The sequence below is a fragment of the Festucalex cinctus genome, chromosome 11 (genome assembly GCF_051991245.1).
Source record: "Festucalex cinctus isolate MCC-2025b chromosome 11, RoL_Fcin_1.0, whole genome shotgun sequence".
Taxonomy (NCBI): domain Eukaryota; kingdom Metazoa; phylum Chordata; class Actinopteri; order Syngnathiformes; family Syngnathidae; genus Festucalex; species Festucalex cinctus.
Window position 1 is genome coordinate 6,724,921 of NC_135421.1, and position 14,077 is coordinate 6,738,997.

General features: G+C 40.5%; 1 protein-coding gene across 1 annotated transcript in view; it reads left to right on the plus strand.

Annotated features, from left to right (window-relative positions):
• Nucleotides 1-9,251: 9,251 nt before the first annotated feature.
• The window catches only part of dpp10 (dipeptidyl peptidase like 10), a 258,273-nt gene continuing 253,447 nt past the window's right edge, over nt 9,252-14,077 (plus strand). Inside the window, exon 1 of the mRNA XM_077536347.1 lies at nt 9,252-9,415. Coding sequence (XP_077392473.1) covers nt 9,356-9,415 — 60 coding nt within the window. The 5' untranslated portion in view covers nt 9,252-9,355. The remainder of the gene's footprint in view (nt 9,416-14,077) is intronic.

A 14,077-nucleotide genomic window follows, 5' to 3' on the forward strand; every position in this document is an offset into this window, starting at 1 on the left:
CACGCCAAGTCTACTAAGTCTTCCACGCCGAGTCTACAAAGTCTTCCACGCCGAGTCTACAAAGACTTCCACGCCAAGTCTACAAAGTCTTCCACGCCAAGTCTACAAAGTCTTCCACGCCAAGTCTACAAAGTCTTCCACGCCAAGTCTACAAAGTCTTCCACGCCAAGTCTACAAAGTCTTCCACGCCAAGTCTACAAAGTCTTCCACGCCAAGTCTACAAAGTCTTCCACGCCAAGTCTACAAAGTCTTCCACGCCAAGTCGTCAAGCTCTTCCACGCCAAGTCTACTAAGTCTTCAAAGTCAGCCACGCCAAGCCTTCAACGTCAGCCACGCCAAGCCTTCAACGTCAGCCACGCCAAGTCTTCAACGTCAGCCACGCCAAGTCTTCAACGTCAGCCACGCCAAGTCTTCAACGTCAGCCACGCCAAGTCTTCAACGTCAACCACGCCAAGTCTTCAACGTCAACCACGCCAAGTCTTCAACGTCAGCCACGCCAAGTCATCAAAGTCTTCCAAGTCTTCCACGTCACGCCAAGTCTTCCACGTCACGCCAAGTCTTCCGCGTCACGCCAAGTCTTCCGCGTCACGCCAAGTCTTCCGCATCACGCCAAGTCTTCTGCATCACGCCAAGTCTTCTGCATCACGCCAAGTCTTCTGCATCACGCCAAGTCTTCTGCATCACGCCAAGTCTTCTGCATCACGTCAAGTCTTCTGCATCACGTCAAGTCTTCTGCATCACGCCAAGTCTTCTGCATCACGTCAAGTCTTCTGCATCACGCCAAGTCTTCTGCCTCACGCCAAGTCTTCTGCCTCACGCCAAGTCTTCTGCCTCACGCCAAGTCTTCTGCCTCACGCCAAGTCTTCTGCCTCACGCCAAGTCTTCTGCCTCACGCCAAGTCTTCTGCCTCACGCCAAGTCTTCTGCCTCACGCCAAGTCTTCTGCCTCACGCCAAGTCTTCTGCCTCACGCCAAGTCTTCTGCCTCACGCCAAGTCTTCTGCCTCACGCCAAGTCTTCTGCCTCACGCCAAGTCTTCTGCCTCACGCCAAGTCTTCTGCCTCACGCCAAGTCTTCTGCCTCACGCCAAGTCTTCTGCCTCACGCCAAGTCTTCTGCCTCACGCCAAGTCTTCTGCCTCACGCCAAGTCTCTGCCTCACGCCAAGTCTCTGCCTCACGCCAAGTCTCTGCCTCACGCCAAGTCTCTGCCTCACGCCAAGTCTCTGCCTCACGCCAAGTCTCTGCCTCACGCCAAGCCCAGTCTTCTCCACTTCAGTCTCGTCCAGTCCTTCCCCACCACAGTCAATAAAGTCATGCTAGTTGCTGTCATTCCACTTTTCCCTGCCCGTTCATTCCGCCTCTGGGTCCGTCCATCACACCCCCTCCGTGACAGTAACCTTTTTCATGTTAGAACAGCATTGAAATAAAATATTAAGGCTTAATGTTCCATTAATATAACATACTTCCATGCTTAAGGTGTGAAAGTTAGACGTTTTGTTGAATATTTTTTCATCAAAAATGGATGTTAAAAAATCGATTTGGCTGCCTATTGAATCGATTCGAGAATTGCGTGTTGTAGTATCGCGATATATTGCCGAATCGATTTTTTTTTAACACCCCTAGTTGGATGGATGGATATAAAAAAAAGTCCTGCGTGCGCTGACAGTCAGTGCTTGTGTGACGTATAGTGGCAGTGACATCGAGTCAAGCAGTATTTGGCTAACTACTGCCGCTCGAGGCTTGGCATGCATCTAAATGAGCATAAAAACTCACTTCTCTGTTTTTGTGTGCATTTATGTGGATGTGTTTTTTGACAGATTTTTCTTTCTGCACAGGGAGGGGGGAAATTTTCTGTTTTAAAAATACCCTGCTCCGTTTGTACAAGGCCTTAGTCTCAAGCAAGGATGGAGCCAAATTCACAAGGTACAAAAAGTTAATTTAATGTAACAATCCGGCAATCCACTCAACTCCTAAAACGACAGCAAACAATTGAAATGTCTGTTGTAAAAGCCACAATGAACATTTTTTTCCTCATTGCAGTTCATTGCTACATAATGTGGATATGTCCAGTGCATGTAGACTGTAGTACAGTATACACACACATTGCCTGAAGCACACAACACTAATTAACTACTTATAAGAGGGTGATGTCAGGAACATGTAGTCCATCTACAGTGCCACATATATTGACCAGCTCCAACCTTGTAATGCTGTAGGCCATTTATCAAGGGGAATAGAACCGCAATCTGTTGTTTTCCACAAAAACAGATGCAGTCGCAGATCTTTTCTTTCTTCACAGATATTTTTGGACTGCTACATGGAGGAGCAGCAGCACATTCTAACCTGCCTTTATGTTTGACTACCGTATTAGTTCGCTTCATTGCAATATAGAATTTACCTGATTCAGACACGTGCTCTTAATATTAGGGACCAGAAAAAAAGCTTCAGGCCAGGATTTCGATTCGCCAATTACGTGTGAGCTGATCTGATGGATGGATCTTTAAATTTGGTTGTAAAAGCCATTTTCTTTTCATTTAATTCGGGAGTCTTATTAATTCGTTAGAAGTGAAACACTTGCTGAGTTAGGAGCTACACATTGACTTGTAAACAATATTGGTAGCTAAACTGCCAGTGGATTTGTCGCAGCAGTAAATAGATACTGATAGCAGTGGGAGCTGTGGAGTTTTTGCCAGGGGGCATGTGTACTGTATGCATGGTGTGTGCACGCACAGGTGTGTATTAAGTATTGTAATGTAGACTGTTTCATCATTTCTCTCTATGTAGTAGTATGTAGTAACTGTTTCATCTCTTTCCTATGTCAACAGCAGAGTCCTGCTTCTGGAAGACCATGCTACAACATTCATTATATCTGCTAGTCAGTGGCGGCTGATGGAGGTTTCATCATATGACTATGAAAAGAAAAAAAAAAAAAAAAAACAACCTCCATTCATATCACGACAGTTGAGCTACAGCCGAAAAGGTTGGGAGCAGAAACGTTTTTAAAAATGTTTAATGAATTGAAGTAATGGTAGTAGTGGTCTCTGTACAAAATGAGTTAATATGCCATCAATATACAGTGGAACTCATTTTAAAATGGAAAAGCCAGCTTCTGGTTTCATAACAAAGAGAACAATGGACTAGTGTCTGTATCCCAGTGAGCTGCACCATAGTGCAATACGAAGTAGCTGTTTCCCCTTCAAAGCAAATTGGACACAAGTGATTTTGTCCCATCACTGGTGGTGAAGCTTCAAAGCAAGTTAGTCTCCAAGGCCAAGTCATTTCACTGAAACAAGCCAACCCACTTGTGTTGAGTGTGGGATCCTGTCCCCACTCAACATGCACGTAATTAACTTCTCTCTAAAAGACAATTAACATGTTGAGTTCATCAAAACCTTCAGGCGGGTTTGAATTTAGTTGAGACATTTTCTAAAGTAAATGATTATCCGTAATCATATGACTTACTCCCATGCATATTTGTCATTATTATTCCATCAGTAATATTCATGAGCATAACTTTAACTTTTTGATTTAGTGCACTTCTCTTGGACAGCGGTTCATTGACGCCATGGTCGAATGAGACAGAGTTCCAGGGGCGTCACTAGACTTAATACTGTACTGGGGCACACCTGGGGCACAAAAAATTCACGAGAGATAAATATTTATTTTAGTAAACATCTGCAAACTGAACATTTACAAAAGTAAATGTGTGTTGTTTTGTTTTTTAAAAGCTATTGTTTCATAAAATAATTATAAATGAAGGCAAAGTTCTATTTAACGCTAACAGCTAGCTATTAGCCACGAACACTGGAGACGTGTACTGTATCATAAAATGACGGCGTACTAAAGGGTTTCTTCGCGTCCTAAATTAGCTATTTCATATTGTAAGTGTATCCACAGTTTGATTTCATTATTATTCATTCTGGTGTTTAAAATGTTAAGTTCATTTACGTAAATGTATGTTTGTTTTGAGCATCAATAATTGAAGATGTAAATTTGCTTTATTTTTGGATGCATACAAGGTCTCGCGTTATTTTGGAGCGCGCACTTTCGTTTCCGGGGTTGTACTTCCGGGTCATTCAAGAGGAAAAGGAACGATGCAGCTGGCGTGACCGCATGGTCAGTACGTTCAATTTATGTTGTTAAGGACACACGGATTTCAAGACTTTTTAATTCCCTCTTTTGTGGCAGCAGCCAACGAGGTATTTTGTTTTCCCTTCACTGTGTGAATTTATTAGCTATTGTGTAGCCATACGTTTTGTTCATTGTACTGTATTATTAATTCTGTACAGTTTTCACGGTCAGATGGAGAGACGCTTCATTAAACCAGTCAAAGAAAGCTACTTGAGTTTGTCTTGCCTCGAGAGGGAGTTACATATATATTTTTCGGGGTGGCGTTGTAATAAAGGTAGTAGAAAATATGTAATTTCAATAAAAACGTTGATAATGCAAGTCAAAATATCAAAGGTAAGTAGTAAGCTTGCGTTCACGCCAAGCCTCAAAATCATCATTGATGCTGTGGTCCAGAGCAGAACCAGCAGACAATAACCAACATTATGTTTCATGCTGATGAAACTCACTGGAAATGAATATGGTTGTTTTGATACAAGGAACAACGTTAGCCAACTTAACATTAACTTAAGACAGACTGATGTTGCCTCGCAAGCCAGGACTTCCCGTTCCTTGCCTCTCTCATTCCTCGCTTTTTCCCTGCTGCGGCCGAAAAACTTTCTGATATCCATCTAGGAGTGACGGTTCGAGTCAAATCAAAATCAAAATAATATAAAAAGTTGTTGTCGGCTAACGTTACCTAACTCATGCAGTGATTCTCATGGCCTGCCCCTCCCTCCCTCGCGCTCTTTCTCTCGCTCTCTCTCTTCACGTGAATAAATTCCCATATTAATTAGCCATGTGCGCATTTTTTATGTGGAGTGAATACATACAGTAGCAATGAATTATATACTAAATAGTATATGCGCTGTAGTCTATGCTATGTAGACTTGAAACTCTGAAGTGATTTTTTTTCTTCTTTTTTTGGTGAAATTTTTACTGGGGCACTGCAGATCAATATTATTGGGGCACGTGCCCCAGTGAAATCTGTCTGCGACACAGATGAGTTGACTGCTTTATTGCAAATTTGTCATTTCATAAAAGTGGATCAAAAAAAACTGGTAGCCTTGCCATTAATCAGTACTCAGGAAGTAGCTCTCAGTTGTACAAATGTTGGTGACCCCTGAGATAGAGCAAGTCAAGTTCTTTGCACTATTTCTTTTAATGTGATGCAACCCCTTAGGAAAAAGTTTTTGCCTGCGGGGGTTTGTATTCAATGCAATGCACAAAAGGTGCTTGCGGAGATGGAACTAAAATCGCAAGTCCCTCAAGAGCTTGGATACATACATGCTCAGTCATACATAATACTAGTGTTGATTCACAAATGTTGGTTCTCAAACTACTTTCTATATATATGGTTTGTGATACTGTATATATAATTTTGTTTGTTGTCGTCAACAATATTATTGTCTTACATAAACATTAAGATTTGCACATTGGCTATTTTTCTACATTTTGTTTCTGCATTTGAGAGAATGTTTAAACTATCTGCATATAGAAAGATCTTCACATACCGGAACTCATTTTGGTAGATGTGCCGTTCTACATGTTGTTGTCATGGTGATAATGAAGCTCCTGACTCCGTCACAGTTCATACGCTCCGTTGCATTAACTCAACCTCACACATCTGAACTCAGCTCACTTCCCTTTGTCTCATTAATTGGGAAACTTATTAAATGCACATGGGAAGTAATTACCCAATAGTCCTTACATGTACTTGCAGTCACAATAATTTACAGCTGCCTAGAGATTTTGATATGAAGATCATTTCAAAACATTTGATGCTCAAAGGTCCATAAATCTCACCCATGTTTTTTTTTTTTAAACCTCAGTTTTACGTTGATTGTATGATGTGACGTTTGTGTGCCCTAGAAGGCACCTTTGTTTAAAATGTATTATAATTAATTGATGCAAAGTGTAATTTTCACATTCTGACAGCACCTAGATTAGGTTGTTTTAACAGGAACTAAAAATACGAGCATTTCCTGCCATTTCGAAGAAATATAGCATCACATTTTCTGTCAAAATAAAGTCCAAGTCTCAGGCACATAGCAAGACCATATTAATGTGCCGAGAAGAGAAATATACAATTTTTCAGTGAATGAAGGACACTGCAGACACATTTACTCACTTTCTGGAATTTATTTCTGGTGCCTGCCAGAACACTCGTCCTCTCGCTGGAAATTTCACTCTGAGGTGTGTGGGTGGATTGTTTTTTCTGTATGCTGCACCTTATCTTGATTTCTTTGTTTTTACATAGAATTCCTTTTCATTGAGTCGTGATTTGATTGATGTTTTTTTTTTTTTTTTTTTTTTTTAAAGGGATTACAATTATCATTGTGTAAATTGCTGAAAATGGCTGAATTTTCCTTGTTACCCAATCACAGTGGATTTCAAATAAAAGAATGAAGATACATTTACTGTGCATACTCCAAATATTTACCAGCATTTACCATTCAAGAATTACATTCATTTTCAATGGACAAACATGTCATGGTGGATCTATAAAAGTTTCATCAGCTGGGCTTGACAAAGTATCTTGATAAATGCTTTTGGTGTACTAGGAGAAGTCTGCTGAGATGTGGACTCTGAGGAACTCGATTTGCGAGGCGGTGTGCTCAGTGCTTTCTGGATTTCCTGATGTCCCTGATATTCTCCTTCATCTGGGAAGTATTCAGGTCCAAGTTGTTGATTTCACACCAATACCTGAGATGCCAGACCTCCTCTCTTTAGTTGTCCTTGAGTCGTTGGGTGGTGTTATCAGTAAATTTGACTATGGTTTTGTTGGGGTGAATGGGAACGCAATCATGTGTAAATAGGGAGGAGAAACGGGGGACTGAGGAGACATCCTTGAGGTGTCCCCATTTCAGGGTGAGAGTGGAGGAGGTGCTTCCCCTCATGATATTATAGGGTCTATTGTGAGCTGCCGATGCCCAGGATACCCAGCTTTGGAAAGTGAGAAAAAACACAGGATGGATCTTGAATTTCAGATTCAGTACAAAAGCCCTGATCACCACGTCCAAGGTTAAGAAAATCTGACAAAGAATCCACCATTGTTAATGTTAGTGTTGGCGCTATTCGTGCACAGTCACACAAGAACTGGAATTGTTAGCGTCTTTGTGGGAGAAAACTCAAAATGATGGAAAGCCTTTGCGGATGGATGCATTGAAACTTATATGTGTGGACAGAGACCCTAGTTAGCACTTTGAAACTAAAAATCTCACAAAGCGGGGCATGACATGTCCCTTTAATAAACCTTCGGGCATGTTTTCTTGGACTTCATACACATTACATTACAGTACATTTGAATCCAAGAGAGGAAGGGAAGAAACACATTCTGGCCAAACATAATGGTCCCCATTAGTGGGATGAGCGAGAGAACAGGTACAGTGAAAGTTGATGGAGCCTCTCCTTGCTCTCTTCCATTCAGCTCTCTTTCCACCGGTTGCTCTCAGTGACTCGACGCACATGGCACACTCGACTACCGACTGTATGCTTTATGCCAAGATAGCTATCGTACATTTGAATTAGATGAAAACGTTTTTTGTAGTTTTTAAATTGCATTAGATTAGTGTCTTTTATCCTTTATGTACAGCATTTTCTTGCAGCTGCGGTTGTTATGCTGTGCTGTGTAAATGAAGTTGAGTTTGAACTAAATTAACACGACATTCAAATTAAGAAAGGCATTTCCACTTTTTTTTTTTTTTTTTTAAGCTGAAGCTACTCTGACTGGAGATCAAAGTCAAGCCAGAAAAATCATCACCCTTCATTGGTAAAGCATAGATGCTAACCTCTGCACCATATAATCAGTAAATTCAATTTGCAGCTGATGCTATTCTTCAGCCAGCCACTGACATGACATTCACGACTGGTAAGGGGCTTTAGACTTCTCTATAATGAGTTATGAAAACCCTGATAAATATATATATATATATATATATATATATATATATAAATAATAATTAGGGATGTTCAATACCACTTTTTTCAGACCGATACCGATACTCAGACCCTCAGTACTCACCGATACCAACTGCCGATACCAGTAGTACATTTTGACAAATCACTGAAATATATTTTTAAACAAATATATTTCCTTTAATTTTGACCAAAAAAACAGCACAGTCACTCTTCAATAGTCTTAACGCTCAAAATAAAACACAAAAATGCTCTCTTAGTTTAAGATTCACAATTTTGAAGTATTTCCAAACCGGTGAAGTTTTGGTGAAAAACTGCTGCAAGCTAGCGCCAGTTACAGGCAAGGAGGACTCACTTAGTGTCTTCCCCCTCTGCCATCGGTCGCTTGTACTCGTCTGCGTCACGAGTACTCGAGTACTTGAAAAAAGGCTGGTATCGGCCCGATACCGATACCTGCTATCAGTACTCGCCCATCCCTAATAATAATACTCATGTGCCTGGGGTCATTACTGTATTTGAACGGATTATAATGATGACGACGATGATTATCATTATCAGGCTATTTTTTTTATTAACTTTTATTGATGAGCCATCACTGACTGCAGTTGCACTTTTTAACCCAGCGAACCAATGTTTAATATCTCATCACCATATATGGCACAACACTGATGAAAAACTGCATCCAACTGCAAGGCAAATAAACGAAATAGGATGAGCCTACATTTTAACTATGCAGTCAGGTGGTATATAAACCTTGCCTTACAGCAAAGTCTCAACTTGATCTGAGGAGCTCAAGTTGCCATGACGACTATGCCTTGCTGTATTACTTGTCCATCATTTCTGCCTGCACTTAGTGAATGATTTTTTTTTATTTATTTTTTTTACCCCATCAAATTTATATTCTATTTCTGCATTTCAAAATAGGCTACTTGGCATGTAATGAACTTTTTTATTTTTTTTAACGTGCATTCTGCATTGTACGTGTATGTACTGTATTTTCCAAACATTTCAACTGCTGTGTCTATATTAATTGAGGTGTATAGACCAACAATTAAATGGTCCCCAGGATTGATTAGCATTTATTTAGTCATTTATTTATATTTTGTTGAAATAATTTGGTGCTGCCTGACAACCACTTAGAAAAGCGCAAGTGCGCTCTTGGTTGCCCAATCCTGCACGTTGGCTCCACCGCGTTGCGTGCGCAGCGTCGCTTCATCCAAGCAAGCTTCCATTATCCGTCAGAAGGACCGTACGGCGTACCTGTATGTGTTTGCTCGCTCGACTTTGTTGCCTGACTTGGATAGGAGAGGACCGTCTTCATTTCTTCCCACAATGAACCAAACCGCCACGGTATCACATCAAGTTAAATGCCAGTCTACAAAGACAATTAAGGTAAGCTCTAACTTACTTTATATGGTGGGATGTGGGAATTGCTTTGTTATTATGATTGCAACTCTGTCTGCATCACGTGAAAAGTTACAAGTCAGCCGAGATGTGCATTGACGCACAACAATCCCCTTCAACTAAGTTATCGATTTGCCATGTGTTTGTTTTTGGGGCGAACCATCTCCTTTGTGGAACGGCGTTGCATTGTTGGCGTTCAGTGTGATGTGTTGGAGCCACACTGACGCAGTGTGGCGAGATTTCATTCATATCACGTCGTGTTCGTTATTTATTATTATTTTGTGCATGCTGCTTGTGCATTCGCCAATGGATTAAATTCGAGTTGTATGCTATAGTTCCACGTGGCGGTGTAATGAATATGCACATCATAGTGTCTTTAAACAATGAGTTTATGAAAACAAGTTGAATTGCAAGAATTCGTTGTGTGCTTCAGTCACGAGTAAGAAGAATCTCTAATCCATCCACATGAAAGGGGCTTCCCTTTTGTCTCGGCGTGCGCGCGTTTTCCTTGCAAAGGCGCGCGCTTGCCCACTGTGACTGTACCGGGATACAGTTATTGATTTTGCCCAGGGTTCTTGCATCACTTTTCACCCCGGGGTCCCACAAGCGGAATTTAGCTTTGGGCAAATCTATTGATCCCTCCCAGTATCCCAAAGGTGCGCACTTCTGGAATACTGCATGGAAGAGTTTAAAGAGAGCCAGACAGTGACCTGTTTTAAGCTCAGATATGTTGTTTTGGCTCTGGATGCAAAATTATTACTATTATTATTATTAGTATTATTATTATCATCATCATTATTATTATAAAATAAAATGTTAACTCTGGCTGATAGTTGTGTGGTACCATACAATACTACAGTACAATTGATACTTAAATTTCGAACAGATCTGGAAAAGGTACAAATTGTCACAGTGGCGATCAATCAGGTTGTGTTAAAGTTACCTGCATGGACTTAAACTTGCTTGTACTGCAGGGGTGTCAAACTCATATTAGCTCAGGGGCCGCATGGAAGAAAATATATTACCAAGTGGGCCACATCGGTAAAATAACGGTTTATAACTTATATACGATTACCGTCATTTATACGCAGATTTTCGTGGACCAGCCCTAAATTACAGAACTCAAGTTTAATTATGTTGTTCCGAAGAATAACACAAATGCTAATGGAACGCGGCAACACTTTCCCGGTATACGTTCCGGACGTGTTAAATCGACCTGTTTTGCACATATGTTGTATGCATTCCCAGAATGCATTGCCTGGCGTATTTAATGACGTTATAAGGACGCTAATCCTTGTCATATCGATTTGTGTTAACAGTAATTGAATTTGTGTCGTATTTAACACATTTATGTTGGTCTATGATTTAAAATAATAATAATAACAATTAAACAAACCATAACTTTAAGTTGTGTGAAAAAAATGACATCCAGGACAATTCCCCCGTACGTTGCATTGCTCATCTGAGGACTGCTTGTGAAATTACAAATTTTATATATTTTGATTGTGGCCGGCTGATTAATTAGTCCGACATTACAATGTTATTTATTTATTTATTTTTTTTAAACTTTACAAAATCATCTCGCGGGCCGGATTAAACCCCTTTGCGGGCCTGATCCGGCCCGCGGGCCTTATGTTTGACACCCCTGTTGTACTGTATTTGTGACATATTTGGGTGTGTTTGGATCCGACATGGGCGGCATGGTGGTTGAGTGGTTAGCACTCCCAGTCTCCCAGTTCTGAGGACTCCGGTTCGAGTCCAGGCTCCAGCCTTCTTGGGTGGAGTTTGCATGTTCTCCCCTGCCTGCGTGGGTCTTCTTCGGGTACTCCGGTCTCCTCCCACATTCCAAAGACATACATGGTAGGTTAATTGGGTGGTCCGAATTGTCCCTTGGTGTGCCTGTGAGTGTGGATGGTTGTTCGTCTCTGTGTTCATAGCTGAGATAGGCTCCAGCACCCCCTGCGACCCTTGTGAGGAATAAGCGGTCAAGAAAATGGATGGATGGATCTGACATATTTCTGGACATTTACAATGGAACTGAGCGTACCAGAGCATGTCACTGAGTATTTTTGGAGCAATCAAGTGCAATATCTTCCAGATTCAGGCAAAAGGGTCTTCAACATTCTTCCCAACGTTGGGTTGTGTATAATAGGGAGATTATTTACATTGGCGTATCAGCCCAAAGTTGTTCTGGGTTACTATTACTATTCATAATTCATCGCCGTGGGAAGGGATTGCGCGCGGCGGCCAGCGACATACATCAATTAATATTTATCAACTGGGACGACTGGTCATTTGAGAAACTCATGAAATTCTGGACAGCCAGTCACCCCAGGTCATCTCTATCCTTATCCATCTCTGCTATGTATGAACCGGTGTAGCGCTGCATGTTGTAGTCCCCTCAAGGGCTGCAGCTATCGTTCAGATATCATACGGAAATTTCTATTGAATAATTAAGTATTTGGTTTAAAAAATGTTTGTTAAAAGAACAATTACGAATACAGAATACAATAAAAATATTTCCACTTAATGATTGACTGGTTTTTATTTCTAGTTAATCAACTTTTTTTTGTATTTTGTTTCACCCGTCTTTATTTCATGACTGATTTGTACTCCATGTATAGCGCTGTGTACGCAGCGATGGTTGTTAGTACTTTATAAGTAAAGAGTGAAGTCAGAACCACTTGTAAAGTTCAAATAGGAACTTTCACCGGTTCTTTTATCTTGAATGCTCCTATACTAATAATAACAACCGGAAGACTGCACATTCTCAGTTGAAATATTTACTGGATGCCAGAAATATCAAGTACACAGCTGTGGAGCCTTTTCTGCTGAATGAGGAAGAAGGTCTGATCTATTCAAAATGGTCTCTATGTTTATATTGTCTTGGCCGCCCAGCCACACGGGGGACGGCTCAGCCTAGCCCAGCCTGATAGTCTTAACTGGTTTCAACTGGATAGGTGCACCAGAGTGCAGATAGACCAGGAAGACGCCAAGCCAGGACAGGTCACAGCAACACAACGGCCTAACTCAAGTCACTCAAGTTATCTAATTATTAAGAGGCCTAATCTAACATGATTTGCCGACTACAACAGCACATTTGAGTAAGCCCGGTTTGTTAAAGCAATCATTAACGGCAACTGTGTCAGGCTGTCAGAATCAAAGTTTGCAGACATTTACACTAGGTCGACTAAACTGCCTTAAAGGTGCTGTGTGGAGTTTGTCACTTTTTTACTCACGAATGCCACCTCTGGCCAAAAGCGTAACTACAGCCTCTGTGTCAAGTTTGTGCATAGTGCATGTGGGAGTACGTGCGCTCGGTTATACTGTGTGTACAGTATATTAGGGCTGGGAATCTTTGACTGTCTCACAATTCGATTTGATTACGATTTTTGGGTCTACGATTCGATTCAGAATCGTTTTTCGATTCTCGATTCAAACGATTTTCGATTCAAAATTATTTGATTGCCAAATGATTTCTGCTTCAATTTACAGATATGCACAACATTGTCATGATCTACTCCAGTCTGCTTTGCAAGACAAAATGACAAATGGAGACATTAAAGTGTTTTTTTTTTTTTTTTTTTTAAACATTTATTAATTTTGTATTGTAAGTGCCTCTTTCCACAAAAACAGCATGTGGGCTACAACTGCCTTTTCCCCTTCTTCTTCATTTCTAATTTAAATAAAATCGATTTTTGGATATTAATATTGATTCGATTCGATTCATAAGTGAGAATCTTGATTCTTTTATTAATCGATTTTTTGGCACACCCCTAGGGTATATAGTTGTTTTTTTTTCTTTTAATTTTATTTATATATATATATATATATATATATATATATATATATATATATATATATATATATATATATATATATATATATATATATATATATATATATATATCCATCCATCCATCCATCCATTTTCTTGACCACTTATTCCTCACAAGGGTCGCGGGGGCTGCTGGCGCCTATCTCAGCTGGCTCTGGGCAGTAGGCGGGGGACACCCTGGACTGGTTGCCAACCAATCGCAGGGCACACAGAGACGAACAACCATCCACACTCACACGCACACCTAGGGACAATTCGGAGCGCCCAATTAACCTGCCATGCATGTCTTTGGAATGTGGGAGGAGACCGGAGTTATATATATATATATATATATATATATATATATATATATATATATATATATATATATATATATATATTAGTTTTCGTGGGGTCTGAGCTGGAGTTTGTGAACTTCAAAATAAAAGTGTTCCAAGGTATTGCACTCCACATATTATTTGTTCAGGAAAGGTTTATTTTGAAGCTGTCCATCTCACTGCATTTGCAGCGTGTTGCCAGACAATATGACAAATATTACCCACAATGTAAACTGTTTCCTTGGTTGTAAAATTGGGAGATTAGCGGGAGAAATGACAGATCGGGAGCCACGCGGGAGATAGGGTGGAAATTCGGGAGTCACCTGCCTGAATATGGTCTACAATATTCAGTTGGAGGAATAAGATAAAATTGAACTACAAAATTACCGATCTCTCTCTCTTTTTCTGGATTAGGAAACCAATGCATTTTGACACATTTTACCGTTGGTTCGTCAATCGTTGTAGAGCAGCTTGGAATATTGATGACAATGCAGT